General features: G+C 32.9%; 1 protein-coding gene across 3 annotated transcripts in view; it reads left to right on the top strand.

The window, feature by feature from the left end:
- shot (dystonin-like protein short stop) overlaps window positions 1-19,077 on the top strand; it is a 696,871-nt gene that overhangs the window by 267,434 nt on the left and 410,360 nt on the right. The window contains exon 1 of one of the 3 annotated variants that reach the window (XM_085812142.1): window positions 5,259-5,955. The exons of the other annotated variants lie outside the window; for them this stretch is intronic. Coding sequence (XP_085668268.1) covers window positions 5,859-5,955 — 97 coding nt within the window. The 5' untranslated portion in view covers window positions 5,259-5,858. Of the gene's footprint in view, window positions 1-5,258; window positions 5,956-19,077 lie in introns of those variants that run through there. 3 annotated transcript variants of the gene reach the window in all.

Raw genomic sequence — 19,077 nt, 5'->3', positions numbered from 1 at the left:
CTAAAAACGATGTGAAAACATCGGTAAAGGATGGCAAAAACGCTTAATATAGCAACCTGAGGCATTCACTTGAGCCTTGTTGGTATTTTTGTCTATTAGTGTCTTTAATTTGATGATTTTGTAGAAACATTAGGTTATTTTGAAAGCAGAAAGATATGAAAACTGAGCAATGTCCTCGCCGGAACTCGAACCTCGGACCTCTCGAATACGCGCCTAGCGTGCTGACCATTACACCATGAAGGCATGCTAAGAAGGCGGGAGAAATACCTTATAATTTCACAGTATTATCTCGCTTCCCATAATCATAATACTGTCGTCACACGACGCAATGAAATGTATTCTGACTCATATAGTGCAATATCCGAAAGTTATCCAAAGATAGGTAACAGAACATACCGAAAAATCTATTTCCAGCCTCGAAGATTCATGGTATTGCAAAATTTATCTCTAACTTCCGCATGTCAGAGGGTGTAGGTCACTTTTCGAGATGTCTGGCCACAATGTTCGCCGAAGCGATAAGACTGAAAAGCATCCCAGAATGTGCAGACGATTCTACCTAAATGCATGACTGCTTTTCGAAAAATTATGTTTTTTTTTTTTTTTTTTTTTTTCCCCTCCTTTTTTTCTTCTGAACTGCTTTCTTTGGACATTACTCATTACGCTGCCCAAACCAATTTTACTTCTTACATCCTTTATAGTGTAGAATATTATTAATTCTGTGTTGAAGATTAATTATATAGTACCATTTTTCAATAATTTTTGCCCGACATTTTTTTATAGTTTCCGTTCGAAACTTCTGTTAGACATTTAATTCAATCTTTCTGAGTCAAAAATGGGAAGTTGTATGGCGGCAAGTTTTTATTAAGGGTTATAATTTTAATTAATCTTAATAATAATAATAATTTGATATATTTGCACCAATACTTTATTTTGTAATAATTTTATCAACGGTAATTTCTCCCCCCTTTCTGCATGCCTTCGGGGTGTAACGGTAGCACACTCAGCGCGTATTCGAGAGCTCCAGGTTCGAGTCCCGGCGGGGGGCACTGCTTATTTTTTACGTCTGCCGCAACAGAAGAACCTAATGACTATACAGCGGCTCCCGAACTAAAGGTGGTGGACGATGATTCTTCACCACCAGGATTTGGCGATTGCGTCACCTAAGCCCCAGTCGCCCTTTAAAAGGGGGAGCATATAAGGTAATTTCTCCCTCCTTTCTGCATGCCTTTGTGGTATAACGGTAGCACTGTGGGCATGTTTTCGAGAGGTCCAGTTTCGAGTCCCGGTGAGGGGTTTTGTCATTTTTCACGTCTTTCCGTACCTTTTGAATATTTTTAAAAAAATTATCTTAGAAGTTTGATCTATTTTATATGAATATTATTAAATGCTTTTGTAAGACAAAATGATTTAAAGCTGGGAAAAAAAATTATGCGTAATTTTTTTAATTAAATTTTTTTGAAGAAAAATTTAAAATTGGCTTTGTTCTCCTAAAATTTTCTTTTCAAGTTTTTTCCTCCAAATTTTTTTATTGTATTTATTAGAATGTTTTTAATAACTTTAAGGATTAACTGATAATACACACAGAAATATTTGTTGAGCTGAATATATATATATAATTTATTTCCTAAACAGTATTGATTAATTGATTATATTATCTCCTAAGTTTAATTAAAGTAGAATTATTTTAAAAGTGTGCATCCATACTGGTAAGTTATATTTTGAAAGATGTTTTGAAGTAATTTGAAACAAAATGTTAATAATGTTTTAACGGGGACTGGAGTTAAATCATCACGAAGAATAATATTTCAATTGTAAAAGGAAAAATTAAAACATGTAATCATTGTCATTGATCGGAAATATACTGTTACTATACTGTTACTAAAAAAATGGGCCTATTTCCTGCCTTTAGACTGTCTATTAGCTCTTGGACAGCGAAAATGCCTTTTTCCTTTCTTAAATTCTTAATCATTGCGACACGACAATTAGCCAGAAATTAATTTCCATTCACTAGTATTTTCAAAAAAATCTTAACAGACGGTCTCTCTCAGATAAGAACTCCACAAAATACATCCCTCTAGAATTCCAAGTCCCACCCACTACCATAAATTACTTCACCCAAGTCTTACCGACTGATATTATTCAAAGCCTCTACTGCCTCTAAGAATTTTCGGACACCCTACACTTTTGAGTCAGACACGAAGAGAACACTTTGCCAACTCCCCCACTAGAAAGAATGTAAGTTACTTAATACCTTTCTGGCCTTTATATCTTCATGTACATCACTGATCTTATTTATATTATTTTCTATATTATTTTTATATTTTCTTTGATTTGTTTTTACAAAGTTTACATTATTTATCTTTTTTATAATCTTCTATATTTATTTCAACTTTACTTTGAATTCGATTTCATAATGACAATTTCCAATGTTTAATTTCTACAAATAACATAGTACTCAAATGCATAAAGATGAAAGTGTCGGGGACGGTTACTCGAGTTTTACAGGATTTCTCTACAGTAATTGATTTTTACTCCAAATTGAATTGAATAAAATGCTTCATGAGAATAAGTTCATTGAGTATCAGCATTGGTTCATAATTCCTACTATTCGCGGAAATATTTGACCTCACTAGAATTGCCGGTTTGGCTTTAACTTATAACTCGAGTAAAGACGAAACACTTTCGTATTTACGTATTTTTATCAATTATTGTTCATTGAACGGGAGTTGGTTTGTTCCCCTTGAAAAGTCAACTAATTTCCGATCAATGACAATGATTACATGTTTTTAATTTTTCCTTTTACAATTGAAATATTATTCTTCGTGATGATTTAACTCCAGAGATAATATAATCAATTAATCAATACTGTTTAGGAAATAAATTATTATTAACTAACTTTGCAGCAATTTCGCAAGTAATAATAACTTGTATTCGCACTAAATGGATTTAAGATCATACAACATATATATATATATATATATATATATGTGTGTGTATAAACCTACCAAGTGAACAAAATTTTTTGTCCAACTTCACTTGTATTTAAATAAATCAGTTTATACATAAGAATAGAGTTTGCTGATAGTTGCAGCCATATTTAATTACATTCTTCTTCTATTACAGATTTTTAACAAGTCCGAAATAATAAAGAAGTAAAAAAGGGGAAAAAAAAATTAAAATACTGAGAGGGTGAGGAACTAGAGGGTGTTTAGAAACTTTGACAGCCTTTTTAGCTGTCAAAGTTTCTAAACACCTTTTTATTCCATTTATTATCGTCAGATCGTTTCAAAATTTCTTTTCACTGTAGTAAGGGTACTGTTATTGTTATTATTTACGTGTCCCGCCCTAAAGCACTACGCGGAAGAAAGAGATGCCTTCGTGGAGGATTTTCTAATGCAGACTACCTCGTATTAAAAAGTTACACATGGGGAAAACCACGAAAACGCCCATGCAGCCAGCCCGTTGATGGGATTCGAACCTCGGACCGAACTACCAGTGTTCAGAGACTTTTACGCTCGGCGGCTGATGGGCCCAAGTAAGGGTATTAAGGTATTTTTTACTAAAAAAATTAAAAATCGGTAGTTTCATCGATTTTGAGATAACAAGTCAACTTCTGAAATATCAGCAATTTATATTACCTAATATGGATCAATTAAATATTTTTTCTAACCTTTTTCTAAAGAAATCTAGGTTATATTCGCAAAAAGAAAAAAAAAAAAAAAAAAAAGGTGTAAAATACATATTTGTATCAAATTGGCAGTTTTTTACTTCCTTGTACAAAGTAAGGAAGTATTGTAACTGAATAATTTGCGCGTAATGTAAAATCTAAAAGCTTTCAGATTTTTTAGTTATTTTATCGATTAGTCCAAAGGGGCTTTGTCCCTGAAGTACTATTGTTTTCGTTTTGCGATTTTGCGTTGGTTAACTATAAGTGACCGTTTCACTTTTCAAACTGTTGCCACCGAATGTTAGAGTCCTGCACTATATTTGAAGAAATTAAGTAATGAAAAATCTGCATAAATGTTTGTATATTTCTCGCACTGTGATAAAACAACGGTACATAGAGCCATCGAATTTTGAATGACGTAATCCTCCTGCGAATATGGGCATGTGGAAGCCCAAATTTGGAATTTGTTTTATTATCTGTTTCATATTTTGTAAATCTTAACGAACTTTTTATTAACAAACTCAAGGATTTTAAAGTGAGCAATGATAATGTTGTACAGAAAATACATTTCTATCTCCAGCGCGCGAGACTGTGTATCGGAAATTCTAAAGATAGGCTCAATTTAAAATTATTTTGCGATATTGCTCTTGAACTGAATTTTATAGTTTAAATGCGAAGAACATGATATTTAATAAATAACGGTAACACACAAAATGATTTAAAAAAAAAAATGCCCCTTGGACGTATTTTAAAAATCTATATTTTTTTTTTTTTTTTTTTTTTTTTAAGGCATGGAAAATAAGTACTGAACTTTTCAAAGACTTTCAAACAACTTTCAAATAATGCCAAATACTTTAAAAATAAATCAAATCGTTGTAGTTACAGCGCTAAGAATTATATAAAAATATATGAATTTATTTCTTAAATTTAAGCAATTTAAACACAAAAATATACTGTAAAAATTTTATACATCCAAAGGGAAGTCTTTGAAAAGTGCAGTACTTATTTTCCACACCTTAAAAAAAAAAAAAAAAAAAAAAAAAAAAAAAAAAAAAAAAAAAAAAAATAATAATAATAATAATAATAATAATAATTTTGAAACCTTTCAGTTTTTTTAAGACATGGAAAATAAGTTCTGAACTTTTCAAAGACTTCCCTTTGGATGTATACAATTTTTACAGTATATTTTTGTGTCTAATTTGCTTAAACTTAAGAAATTAATTCATATATTTTTTTTGAAGTCTTAGCGCTGTAACTACAACGATTTTAATTAATTTTAAAGTATTTGGCATTTATTTTGTAAATTCTCTTATACCTATCTGCAGTCGAACTGAAATTGTAGATGTCTGCGGGAAATAGTTAACAACTCGAAAGCGTTTCACGTGCTGAAAACTTTCATTGAATTTTCCCTCTTCGTATTTTTGTTCGAAGCCCCAACCGGCGTACGAAAAGAAACCAGACGAACACCTTTCTCCAGAAGCGCGAGGTTTCTGATTGGGCGAAACGCTCCCGTAAAGCGGTGCAGATGGCGTCACTGCCATCGGTGGGTGGGCATTTCATTTTCTTCCAACACACCAACTGCTTAGGCATCGCTATCCGAGTGAAAACTTTTTCACGGAGGAGTGTTTTTTTGCAACCGTTGAAAGCTGTATCAGCTGCGCTGTGTCGGCGCCGCTGATTACCACTGGTCAAGTGCATGAATCAGATTTTGGGGCTACCTGCAAGTGGATGCTAGAAATGTAGAGTGGGCAGCTATTTCAAGCACCAGAAATCGTGAAATGTGTCATTTTTTGAAAGATATGCCCGATTAGGCTTAACGGACGGAGCCTTCGCGTGGGCTAAAGAACGCCGGTTAACCAAAAATGGGTGTCAACAACACGAAGAATTTTTTTTTGAGTGCGTGCTTCCAAGGCTTTCGCCTACTTAATGTTTTTTGGTCCTCATTTTGATATTTTGTTCTTTTCTTTTGCGTTTTTTACTTTCTCTTCTACGCCGAAACTTTCATTCAGTAGTAAGATTTCGACCACCTGTACACGTAAGCGGGAATCATTTTTTCTTCCCGTTGCCACTCGTCGGAGTTGCGGCCGACGGAGCAGACGACTCTTAGATCGAGATTTTTTCACTGCCGTGGAAGTTGTAGTTATTGTTTTCGCAGTAGTTACTGTTTGTGTACGAACGATATTAGCTCTCCATGGAGCTAATCATGGAGAATCACCACACCAACGGGACGAATGGTGAACAAGATCCCAGTTTACTGCAATACGAATCAAGTTTATACAAGTTTAAAGGTAATTTTTTAATATATATATATATCTTGCTTCTGAATAATCTTCGAACAGCTAGGCGAATGATATTCTTTTCTTTCGATAGTTTTATGTCAGTTAAATGAGACAGTGTTAATTTGCTTGTTTTTTATATTTTAGAATTAATTTGATGTGAATTTTATATTTCGTTTTATATTTATATATCTTTTAACCCAAAAGGGTTATTAGTCTCGGAACGTGATCTTGCGTTGTTAAATTTTTCATTCAAGTAATAGCAAAATTTAAGATAGTTAGCGTATTTAATCTGTCTGTTACTAATTAACAATCTAAGCTATTTAAAAGCGATATATGCAGTTCTTAAGAATACTATTATTATTTCTTTTACATTTTGATATAATTTATTTGAATAAAAATTTAATTAATTCGTGATATACCTGAATTAAAACCATAATTATATTGATAGAAATACGTTACGTATTTTTTCATTTTTTCAAATTAAAAAAAAAAAGATATATAACACTCCCATGATGGTATAAAATGTATATTCACCTACTATTCTACGAAATTTTTCTTTATTCCACCCGGACCACCTCTACTGATAAGCCTTATAGATAAATTATATTAAAATTTAAAAAAGTGCTTTCGGGCGACCATTAAAATCTGAACACTTTCAGATTTATTTTATTTATTTTTTAAATTATTGAACAATATCTTTACCTTAATGTAAACATCAAGGAGGTAAACTCCATTATTTTCTCTTAATAACATTTAATGACATTATTTTAAAAGAATTTTTTTCGTTTTAATTCTTTTGAATTTAAACAGGAACTTGTTTTAATTTTGTTGAAGGACAATATGCCTAATTTAAATGTAACCATTAATTAACAGTAAATAAAAATGAACAGTTATTTTTAATGAAATCTTATAATTAATAGTTTCGAGAGTGTTTTTATATTCAAAATTCTCAACTCTTTTACCCCATTCCATTATATTACTTCCTTTAATTTGTTACTGAAGGCGCCAAATAATTCCCCTCCCCTTTTTGTTCGAATTTAACTCTGAGATAGATAAAATGGGTTTTCTTTTCATGAATGCTTTTGTTTATTTTAAAGTTTAATCTTATTCAACATGGCGGAAATTTATTTATTTAGAGACTTAAGCTGCAATGATAATAATGATAAAGGTCTTTAGGGCAAAAATTTCCATTATTTAAATTTTTCTGCTGAAAACTTCTTTCTTTTAATTGTAGTATTGCTTTTTATATCTTAATAATATTGATGTTTATATAGCACTTTTTTTTTCTGACACCTTTCGTGCAATTATGCGGCATTTTACTGCATTAGGCATTTGAAATTAAATATGTTTATATTTTCTTTTGGATTCAGAAATTGATTGCTGGGATGAATATTTTTCTTGTTTTGTGCCTTCAAATATATCAGCTGAAATATGTGTAATATCAGCTGAAAGAAATAACTTTTTTTTTTTTCCTTTTTAATTTTTATTATTATTTCCTTGTACGAAGTAAAGTAATTATTTTAATGGCGAAAAATTTAGGGTATAATATTTCATCCATTTTGACCATTCCCGAATTTTCTTTTTGGCGTGACGTCTGTACGTACGGACTTAATAAAGGACTCTTTTATCCAAAACGGATTTGATATGGATTCAAAGTCTGCAGTATGTTTGTAGGTATTTCGCATAACTCAAAAGCGGTTAGCCGTAGAGCGGTAACATTTTGTAATATGAGACTGCTATAATATTTAGTTACGCATTTTCCTTTTTGATTGCAGGGCCCACCAGCGGCCGAGTGGTAAAGTCGCTAAACACTGGTAGTTCGATCCGAGGCTCAAATCTCGGGAACGGTAGTTTTCGTAGTTTTCCCCGTGTATACGAGCCAGTTTTCCTTAGCAAGTTCCTCCACAAACGTATCCTTTAGTTTAGGCAGATAGCTCTCGATGCTTACGCCATAATCAACCAAACCCTTTTTTATTGCAATCAGCGGAACCAAACGTATATAAATACGCCCCCTCTTACTCGGCTTAAAAGCTTACTCCGGCCTTTATTTTTGCAATTGTTGGTCGCAATCATGGAAAAAAAAAAAAAAAAAAAAAAAAAAAATCATGATCATAAACAAGCCCCTCTCCCCCCCCCCAAAAAAAAGACACGACACGAACTAATAACGAAAAGTTTAATAATATAACGAAAAATTGAAATAACGAAAAGTTTTCCTTATAAAGTAAGTTAACAATATAATATAATTAATTAATTAATTAATTAATATTATTAAACTTTTCGTTATTGAGTAATAACGAACTTTTAATAATATAAGAAATTTGAAAATATAACGCTGTTTTCTGTTGTTTGAATTCTGAACAAAAAGTTTGTTTACGCGGCATATAAAAAAAAAAAAAAAAAAAAAAAAAAATGGTACTATTCGGTTTCGAGGGCCGTAAAAAATCGCCAAACTATTGTTGATGCCAATGCTGCCAAAAATAATTGCGGCAAGAAAGAAAATATAATAGTAAATAACTATCTAAGATTGATGTTTTAATTTAAATGAAAGGTTAATTTCATATAATACTTTTTTATTATTATAATTTATATGAAAAAGACTAAACATGACTGAATGGAAGCATAAGAGTAAATAACTATTTCAGATCATTATTATAATTTATATAAAAATTGCTAAACATAACTGAATGGATGCCTGCATCGCTATTTCGCTACCGACTTATCGCTAAAGCATAATTTCATCTCGTTGGTTGTTCAAATGTAATTTTCTATAATGAATGATGCCTTTTCTTTGAAATTATTCTCGGTAAAGTGTAGAATCGCCCACTTATTTGTTTGCCGCTTTTTACAAGGGTAAAAACAATTGGATTTTTGTCAATTTTCTTTTACTTTTTAAGTGAAAATAAGTCGATGTGTACATAAATAAAGTCAAGGGTGTGCGCAGTGCCATATTTGTGCAGTTCTGGGATTCTCTTTTAAAGTGAAAATAGGTCGATGTGCACGTGGATGCCGAGTATGTGCAATTCTTAAAAACGCGTGAAACAGTGGGTGATTATGCACTTTACCCAAAATTCTATTGCCGACTTTTCGTCATGGGCAATTCCCAAATTGTTAAATCCATAGGATATTAAAAAAAGGATTTAAAATCAAATAAGGGTTTGAAAATTAAACTAGTATTTCAATGGCGTCATAAGAAATATAGAACTATATAAACTTACACAATCTGAAATCAGCGCTTACGCTAGATTTGGCGCGCTGTTAAATGGGGGCGTTTGCTAGATTTGGCGCTTTTGCTCATACATTTTTGCTGCAGTTTTTACGGTCCTCAAAAAGGAATAGCACCAAAAACGGTTAAGAAGTTTCACAGCAAGAATTGAGCGGGATACTTATTTTAAAAATTTGCAGTTTTTAATGTCATTTTCAACTTGTCTTGCCTGATCGTTTGATTAAATTAGAATAATTCGATGAAATAAATTTAAGTGAAATGCAGCAAAAAAATTTATATAACCTAATACGTCGTACAAGGAAGTCATATGGTGTGTGCACAATTTTTTTCTCTTTTCCAGTTTTGAAATATTATTCGCCGAAAAATTTTGAAGATGTTTAACTCTTCTTCCCGCTCTTTATCCCCCTCATAGGAGGTGTTTTATGAAACGAATTTCATTTGATTAAGATTTCTTTACCTCCTGTTATATTTTAAACGTTCTACATCGTTTTTCAAAGGAAACAAACATTACGTTTATCGCACCTAGCAAAACACCCTCTGCTGATAAAGTATTATCGTGTTGACAATAAATGAGGAAATGTGTGAGAAAGGACAGTACATTTTGACCTGGTACTCTACTAACGCGTGTTGTTTATTTTGCATTAATGCTTACAAAATAAAGCTATTTTATAAGAAATATTTTTAATTAAACACGCTTAGTTCCCCCCCTGTCATTTTGATGGTAGGTGCAGAGATACTCAACTAATAGTTTATTTTTAGTTACATATGTAGGTGGTGTTTTTTATAGTAATTGTTCTTATAAACTTAATGTAAAGGAAATATTAATAGAGTAGCAATTGTTTATGCCATGTGTTAAGTTATTTAGACGCTGCAGAATCATGTTGGCGTGTTTTTGAATATACACCAAAACCAACCACAAGCGTTTTTGAGTATATGGGGATTTACATGCTATTTAATTTATTATTTATTATTTAATTACTATTTGTCTGATCAATTTTGGGGGTCATAATTAAACGTAATAGGTATGTGGAGTTTATAATATGCATCTTTTAAATATTATTCACGAACAGAATAATATCTAGAAGCCGTAAAAAACAGTCGGGGAATCGTGTTTCGCGAATTCCCAAAGTCGCCGATCAGTTGGCGACTTTTCAGGGAAGGGCGGATAATCAGCAAGTGCCGTAGAATTTATGAAATTTTCTTCTAATATATTAATGTATATTTTAAAATAAAAATACTAATAGGAAAAGTATACTAATTCGGTACTATTCTGTTATCAGTATCGGATCGTCGCCAAATGTTTCGCTAAATTCGCCAAGACATTAAATATGAAGTCCCAATGTTTACTTGTTAGGGTGTTAACATTTTTTAGAAAAAGTAAAAGGCAAAAAAGGTCTTTTCAAAATTGGCAACGACAATGCAAATTCCAAAGATTGTAACGGTCGCTTGCGTTTTTATTATGATGATATTTAACATGGATTTGAAAATCTGGACTTGTCTAACGAAGAAAAATCTTCCATACAATTTCGGCTAATCTTTGGAATATGGTAACAGGTAGTTTGGCGACATTTTGGTAAGGCGATAAAGCTTACTAGCTAGGACTTTAGCAGTGTACATGCTAAAGAGTGTGCGCAATCAGAGTCAAGAGTGTGCGCAATGCCATTTTTGTGCAATTCTGGGATGTTTTTTTAAGTGAAAATAGGTCGACGTGATGTGTACATGGATACCATGTATGTGCAATTCTTAAAAACGCGGCAAGCAGTTTGCGATTCTGCACTTTCTCCCAATTTCGCACCTAATCTTCGTCATGATTAAGCACTTCTGTACCATAAAAGTTCTAGTATAAGCGTAATTCGGCAAGCAGATTGTTGGAAAAAAATGTTGATTAAAAAAAAAAAAAAATTGCCTTTACTTCGTGAAAGCAAAATGACGTTCAAACAAAAACTAGCAGGTTGCTGTAGCAGGGTTGGTCGCCAAATTTTCGCCAAAAAATCGCCAAGTTACCATAATTTAAAGATTAACCACAATTTCTTCAGGAACGAGGAATTACTCAGTTTGAAAAAAAGCCCACGAAGAACAAACAAACCATAAAATGATTTTTTTAGCCCAAAGGGCTATTCATTTCGTTTTGGCATTTTGCCGTGATTTACTTTTCAGACTGTTGCCACCAAATATTACAGCCATTTATTATATTTAAAGAAATTAAATAATGAAGAATATGTATAAATGTATTTGTTTCTCGCATTCTGATAAAACAACGCTACCTAAAGCCATCAAAATATCTCCTCCGAATATGGGCATCTGTAAGCCCAAATTTGGAATTTGTTTTATTATCTATTTCATATTTTGTCAGACATTAAAGAATTTTTGATTAAGAAACTCAATGATTTCAAAACGAGGAATGGCAACACTGTACGGAAAGAAAAACATTTTTATGTCCAGCGAGCCGAGATTGTGTATCAGAAATTCTTAAGATATGCTCTTTTTAAAGTTATTTCGCGATATTACTGTTGAATTGAATTGAATTTTATTATTTAAGTGCGAAGAACATATTTAATAAATAAAGGTAACGCACAAAACCTTAAAAAAAATGGCCCTTTGGGCGTAACGTAAAATCTGAAGGCTTTTCAGATTTTTATTTCCTTTAACTTCAATCATTTTTGTAACGAATTTCTGATTGTTATTTATTTCCATATGGATTTTTCTTCAACTTAGCTTTAACTTTGGCGATTATTTTTATTTTCGAATTTTTTGCTTTCACCAGATCGTCAGCTTTTGAGCGATATCTGAATCTGGTTCCGATAATAGAACAGTACCACTAATTTCAAACTCGCTCTTACTATGTATTATATCGTTTAATGTATTATAGTAGAATGCGGTTTTAAAAAATAAACTTTATTTTCTAAATTCAACGTCGAGGGTTAAGATTTTATGTTTTTGTCATTTCTTAAATAAATGCATGAGAGTATGAGATCATTGATAAAAATATTGACTTATGCTGTATATTCTTAATTTTACGCAAATGTTGTGTAATGTAAACTTTTTCATCTAAAAAAATATTTCTGCGAATTATCTTCGAAAACGAAATATAAAAATGCACTATTAGAGAAGAAAGAACTGTTAAAATTGAATTCAAGAACTGTTGAAGTAAAACTCAGATTAACTTGGACTATGTTTGGTTACTTATTTCTTTCTCCGCTGGAACTTGAGTGACAAATTTATGTTGCCGCATCAGTTGAAATATATGTTTTATTCTATGCTCGATTTATTTTGTTTCCATCATATTTTATTTGTTCATATATGGGAATGTTCACTAGAAGAGATTTTAACATGTCATGTAATAGTTAAGCAGAATTTTGAGCTACTAGAAAAAGGAATTTTATATTCGTAAACGTTATTCTTAGTTTTTTTAATAAGTCTTATTACTTTTTGTTTAAATTTAATGTCTATCTTTTAAAGTGGCAATTTTAGTGACATTTTGCTTTCATATAATAAATTAAAATAAATATAATATTAATAATAAAATATTACATAATTATATAAACTGAAAATTCTAGATATTTTTAATAGAATCATTTTAAAAAGCAATATGTCTGCTATCAGATCATTTAGTTGCCTAGTAATGATGATCTCCCCGCCCCCTTCTTTCAGGCTGTTATAAAAGTGATATTTCATTTAACATATAACAGGCCTGCTAGCGGCTGAGTGATAATGTTGAACACTGGTAATTCGGTTCGAGGTTCGAATCTTGCCAACTGGCTGGCTGCATAGGCGTGTTTTGTGGTTTTCTTTATGTATAACGTGTGTATGAGGTAGTTCCCTTAGAATGTCCTCCACAAAGGCATTCCACCCTTTGAGTAGCATAATCGAGTGCTTTGCCATAATCAGATAATCCAAACTGAACCATTCAATGTAAAATTTTCTCTCTCTTTGAAGTATTAGACTTATAGCTGTAATGCCATATTTCAAACCTTTCAGTTTGCAATCTGAAAGGAGAGCACTTATATTATATTGTATTTGATGAAGAGAAGAAATATTAATTAATTTCAGGACCTGATCGAGATTGTGGAGCTAGTCATCAAGGGTGGGAAGATGCATTTCGAATTTTTTTCCATATCGTCTGCAGGCCTATAAAAATACGCTTAAGTATTACAGAATACTTTTTTTTTAATCCCAGTTTTATTTTTTTAACATTTGTAATCCCCCACCCTCTTTGAACCCATTGTATCTCGTGTTTGTTGATGTGTGAAAACAGCTATGCAGGGGGGGGGGGGAAATCCCTTCTCCTTTCAGTGTGTTTTATTTTTGTGTGGTTAAAAGAACTGCATCGCTGCGTTGCGTAGACGAAACCAAAGCGAAAGGAATTTTAATGTGTGTTTAATGATTCTAATGTTTACAATTTATAGTTAGGTTTGCATTTTAATACACTGATAGGTGTTAATACTCATCATGTCAGCCGCGTTCTCTAATTCTGCAAAATTTGCTTCGTATTTAACATGTCTGAATTTTCAGATGATGTTTTCATAACAAAAAAAAAAAAAAAAAAAAAAAAAAATTCTTAACTGCTGAGTTAAACCCCCAGCGGGCGAATGAGATAACAATATTAGGAGTTCGACACTGGTTCAAATCTTTGAGAACGCGCAGACTGCATGAGCGTTTTCGTGTTTCCCCTACTCCCCCCCCCCCGACGCTTAACGTGAATACCGGCCAGTTTGACTTTAAAATTCCTCCCGGAAGGCAACCCTCTCTTTGACACTAGAAAGACTGAAACTTAGTATAGACCTATATTGCCTCAAAGCAGTCAAAATGACTGCATTGTGAAAGAATAACTAATCTGTAAAGAAATTTGTTTAAAATTAATTTTTAATATTTTATATAATATTTACTTATTAGTAAGTTTTATCAGTAAAAAATTGTGTTTATATGTTGTACAAAATGTCACAACATTATAAGTAGCTGTGTCATTATATACGTAATTGTTTTTCTAATTGAAATTGAAAAGCAGTCAAAAATGTGATGTATTTAATTATGGCAAAGCACACTAGGGCTATCTGCCTAAGGGGAGGGATGCCTTCGTGGAGGACTTTCTAAGGGAAACTGGCTCGTATACACGTTACACATGGGGAAAACCACGAAAACGCCCATGCAGCCAGCCCGTTCGCGAGATTCGAACCTCGGACCCAACTACCAGTGTTTAGCGACTTTACCGCTCGTCCGTTGGTGGGCCCCCCCCCCAAAAAAAAAAAAAAAAAAAAGTCAAAATGACTTTCTTAGACAATCTAGTGTTACTGTAATCTAATAAATGAAAATCTATAAAGGTCAAAAAGTTATGTTGGGATTAAATGTTTTTTTGACAATGGCTAGAAAAGCGGAGTTTTTCTTTCTTTCTTTTTTTTTTCTTTTTCTTTTTCCATGTACGCTGAGGTTCTTTGGTGTGAACTGAGAATAGAAAATACTCGAATATTTTTGCCGATAATGCAAAAGTGGAATATCTTAGTAATTATTTTATGCTTGTTAAATATTATATGTGAATTACGCGCCTATTATCGTTGTCGCAGTATTGCAGCATATAATGAGAAATCGGTACTTTTCCGTTTCGCCGGCGCAAATCTCGCCAAGCAAACTGTGTTGGCGACAGCATGTAGTATGCACATGAAAAATGTTAGCTCTAAGAATTTTTTATTTTGAATGCATAAACATTTTAATATCGTTTAAAATTTTGTAAAACGCCAATAAATAAAGACAATAAATTTATAAAAAGACATTTATTTAGGAATTTACTATGCTTTCATGGTTCAACATCCTGATTCGCCGGTTCGTATCACGTGATCTCATCTCACGTAAACTACGCTGCAAAAATCTAATTCTCTCAGTAATTATCTACATTCATTTCAAGTTAGATCTTAATTTGGAGTACAAGTTTAAATGCAAGGATTATTTTAATTCGTACGAATAGCTTACTCATAAAGTATGTAAAACCGCAGTGCTTTACTTCGCTAGAGTATTCTCGTTAGAATTGATGAATTTAACCCTTGATTTTGCCTTTTCTATATTTTCGCCTTCGGGTGAGCAGTGTGATTGTTATCCTAATTACCGCGAATGGCCTTAGGGCATAAAATTGAACTATCTGGGTAAAAATTCTATGTAATTGTATGCCAGTATTGAAAGAAACAATCAATCTGATAAGAAATGGCTGCGAGTTGTTTTGAAAATGAAGCGTAAAAGGCTACCGGCGAAGATATTCCGTTTGGCGTCCGTTGTGTACCATTATTGGCGACTTTATCGTTTGCGCCGGCAAAACGGAAAAGTACCGAGAAATCTGTATAAGGTCGTATTAATTGTAACGGAAACTATTTTTAATGTAGTTTTTAAAAACGCTGCTATGGCTCAATAAATACCAATATACTTTATTCGTTTTCTAATGGGACCCAAACGAGGCGAGCGGTGAAGTCGCTGAACACTGGTAGTTCGGTTCGAGGTTCGAATCTCGCGAACGGGCTGGCTGCATGGGCGTTTTAGTCGTTTTCCTTATTTGTAACGTGTATATGAGGCAGTTTCCCTTAGAAAATCCTCCACGAAGGCATCATGTCTTACACAGATTGCATTATTGTGCTTTATCGCAACCTAATAAACCAAAACAAACTGTGTGTAATAGTGCTCGTGTATATTTCTAGCTCATTTCTTCATAACTTCGGTTTCAAAATGTCAGATTCGTGTTTTGAAGGTTCGATGTTGTTCAGTCATTCAGAAACGCCAAGTCGGGAGTAAGAATTAAAAACAAATTCTCATTAAATTTTGTCACAATTCAAGAGCATTTTGTTGACTTAAAAAACTTAACAAAGATGTTGAGAATTGTGCATGTGCGTAAAAAGCTGCATTAAGAAACGAGTGTGAAACTTATTAAGGATAAACAACAAACAAAGTATATAGCTCAGAGAAAACAAATTATAGAACACATTCAAACTTCTGTCTTTATGCAGTCAGTAATTAACCAACCGCAAACTCGAAAAAGTAACTGAAAAAATAAAATTAAAATTTTGGCAATCAGGCTCTGTATGTAGTGTTCAAATATATGTTAATGGCTAATCTTTAGAATATGGTAACATGTAGTTTGGCGACATTTTGGTAAGGCGATAAAGGTTACTAGGTAGGACTTTAGCAATAACCTGTGAAGTACACAGTTCGAATCACAGATTATTTTGTCTCAGAAAATGAGAGATCATGAGACATGTCATGTGACATTTTCCGGAAAATTCCGATCGTGATTTTAGCTCATAAGCACTTAGAAACAATTTCGCTGCTAAAGTGCAGAGTCGTCCACTTATTTGTTTGGCGCTTTGTACGAGAGTAAGAAGAATTGGATTTTTGTCAATTTTCTTTGACTTTTTAAGTGAAAATAGGTCGATGTGTACATAGATAAAGTCAACAGTGTGCGCAATGCCATTTTGTGCAATTCTGAGATTTTTTTTTTTTTTTTAAGTGAAAATAGGTCGACGTGTACATGGATGCCGTGTATGTGCAATTCTTAAAAACGCGGCAAGTAGTTTGCGATTCTCCACTTTCTCCCAATTTCGCACCTAACCTTCGTCATGATTAAGCATTTTTGTTCCATAAAAGTTCTAGTATAAGCGTAATTCGACTAGCAGATTGTTAGAAAAAATGTTTAGTTTAAAAAAAAAAAAAATGCCTTTACTTCGTGAAAACAAAATGGCGTCCAAAACAAAACTAGCAGGTTGCTGTAGCAGGGTTGGTCGCCAAATTTTCGCCAAAAAATCGCCAAGTTACCATAATGTAAAGATTCTTCATGTTAATTCAACGAAAAGCAGCGATCCTTTGTAAAAGTATGATTAGTTTAATTAATTATGGCAAAGCATTCTAGGGCCATCTGCCCAAGGGGAGGGTTACCTTCGTGGAGAACTTTCTAAGGACTCGTATATGCGTTATACATGGGAAAATCCATGAAAAGGCTCATGTAGCCAGCCCGTTTCCGGGAATTTAACGCTGGACCAAACAACCAGTGTTCAGCGGATTTCCCACTCGACCATTTCCACTGGTGGGCTATTAAAGGTGCAGAGAAGAAACTTTGACAAGTTATACTAATGGCAGTTCCACAACAAATCATGATTTAATTAATATTTTGCGTTAATTTTTGCCAGTGTGCGAATATTCCAGTTAGCTTGTGGCTTTGAATATGCGAAATCTTCCGTGGTTCTTTTATCTGAACCCATTTAGAAATAACTGATCAGAGACGAATGCACCTGCCATTTGTTTTAAGATACCAGTGATGACAGTGTGACATTGCACAACGCCAGTTCTGTTTTGATAGAAAACGCCCGGGGCAATTTTATCTGGGTGTCTTTTATCTCCTTCTAATGTAGCCAACAGCCGTACGAGAGGACATTAAGTAATTGTTTTCGTCGATTCAATTCATTTCATCGACTGCTCAGATCTATATGACGTTCAGAAAACTGGTAAATGGGTAGCTGTGATTATCAAAAAAAGTCCAGAAACATTTTTGCCAACTTTGTCGAAATTGGGCGTCCTCAGCCACAGCAGATGATTTAAGTTGCACACATTTCCGAAATGCTGCCAAATATTGTCTCGTAAAAGTAATATTTTTGAAGGTAGCCAAATATCAACTCTTTTAGTACTATTCTGTTTCGAAGGCCGTAAAAAATCGCCAAATTATCGTTGATGCCAATGCTGCCAAAAAGAATTGCGGCAACCCTAATAATTGCGGCAAGAAAGGAAGTATAATAGTAAATAACTAAGATTGATGTTTTAATTTAGATGAAAGGTTAATTTCATATAATACTTTTTTATTATTATAATTTATATAAAAACGGCTAAACATGACTGAATGGAAGCATAAGAGTAAATAACTATTTCAGATCATTATTATAATTTATATAAAAATTGCTAAACATAACTGAATGGATGCCTGCATCGCTATTTCGCTACCGACTTATCGCTAAAGCATCATTTCATCTCGTTGGTTGTTCAAACGTAATTTTCTATAATGAATGATGCCTTTTCTTTGAAATTATTCTCTGTAAAGTGCAGAATCGTCCACTTATTTGTTTGCTGCTTTTCACAAGGGTAAAAACAATTGGATTTTTGTCAATTTTCTTTTACTTTTTAAGTGAAAATAAGTCGATGTGTACATAAACAAAGGGTGTGCGCAGTGCCATTTTTGTGCAGTTCTGGGATTCTTTTTTAAAGTGAAAATAGGTCGATGTGCACATGGATGCCGAGTATGTGCAATTCTTAAAAACGCGTGAAACAGTGGGTGATTATGCACTTTACCCAAAATTCTATTGCCGACTTTTTGTCATGGGCAATTCCCAAATTGTTAAATCCATAGGATATCAAAAAAGGATTTAAAAATTAAACTAGTATTTCAATGGCGTCTTAAGAAATATAGAACTATATAAACTTACGCAATCTGAAGTCACCGCGTTTGCTAAATTTGGCGCTTTTTTGCGCATACATTTTCGCTGCAATTTTCTTACGGCCCTCAAAACAGAATAGTACCATTCTTTTTGTTATTTTTTTGTAAATCACAAGCGGTAAAAATTCTTTATGATCCGTGTGTCTATTCCTTGTTTAGTTCGTTAGCAGAGAAGAATTTTTTTGTATGAAATATTTCGATCTTAACCAGGAAGTAGGGGGGGGGAATTAAATTCTTTCATGTCAGTAAATTTTAGTTCAATACGTATCACTTAAATGTTCAGGTTTTAAAAGCTGTGATACGTACAGATTAGGTTATAATTTGTGCCCTTTAGTTTTGAATAAAATATTGATATTCTAAAACTTTTCAGGTTAAAGAAATTGAATATTTCCGTGCTGTCAAAAATTTAAATGTTTTGGCGAAACCGAATCACCCTAGCTTATTATTGGTAAGAAAG

This window comes from Stegodyphus dumicola, chromosome 2, assembly GCF_044657685.1.
Source record: "Stegodyphus dumicola isolate Sdum_Otavi_A_Nest chromosome 2, ASM4465768v1".
Taxonomy (NCBI): domain Eukaryota; kingdom Metazoa; phylum Arthropoda; class Arachnida; order Araneae; family Eresidae; genus Stegodyphus; species Stegodyphus dumicola.
The sequence above is the reverse complement of the archived record's forward strand: the minus strand, read 5'-3'. Positions and strand labels throughout refer to the sequence as shown.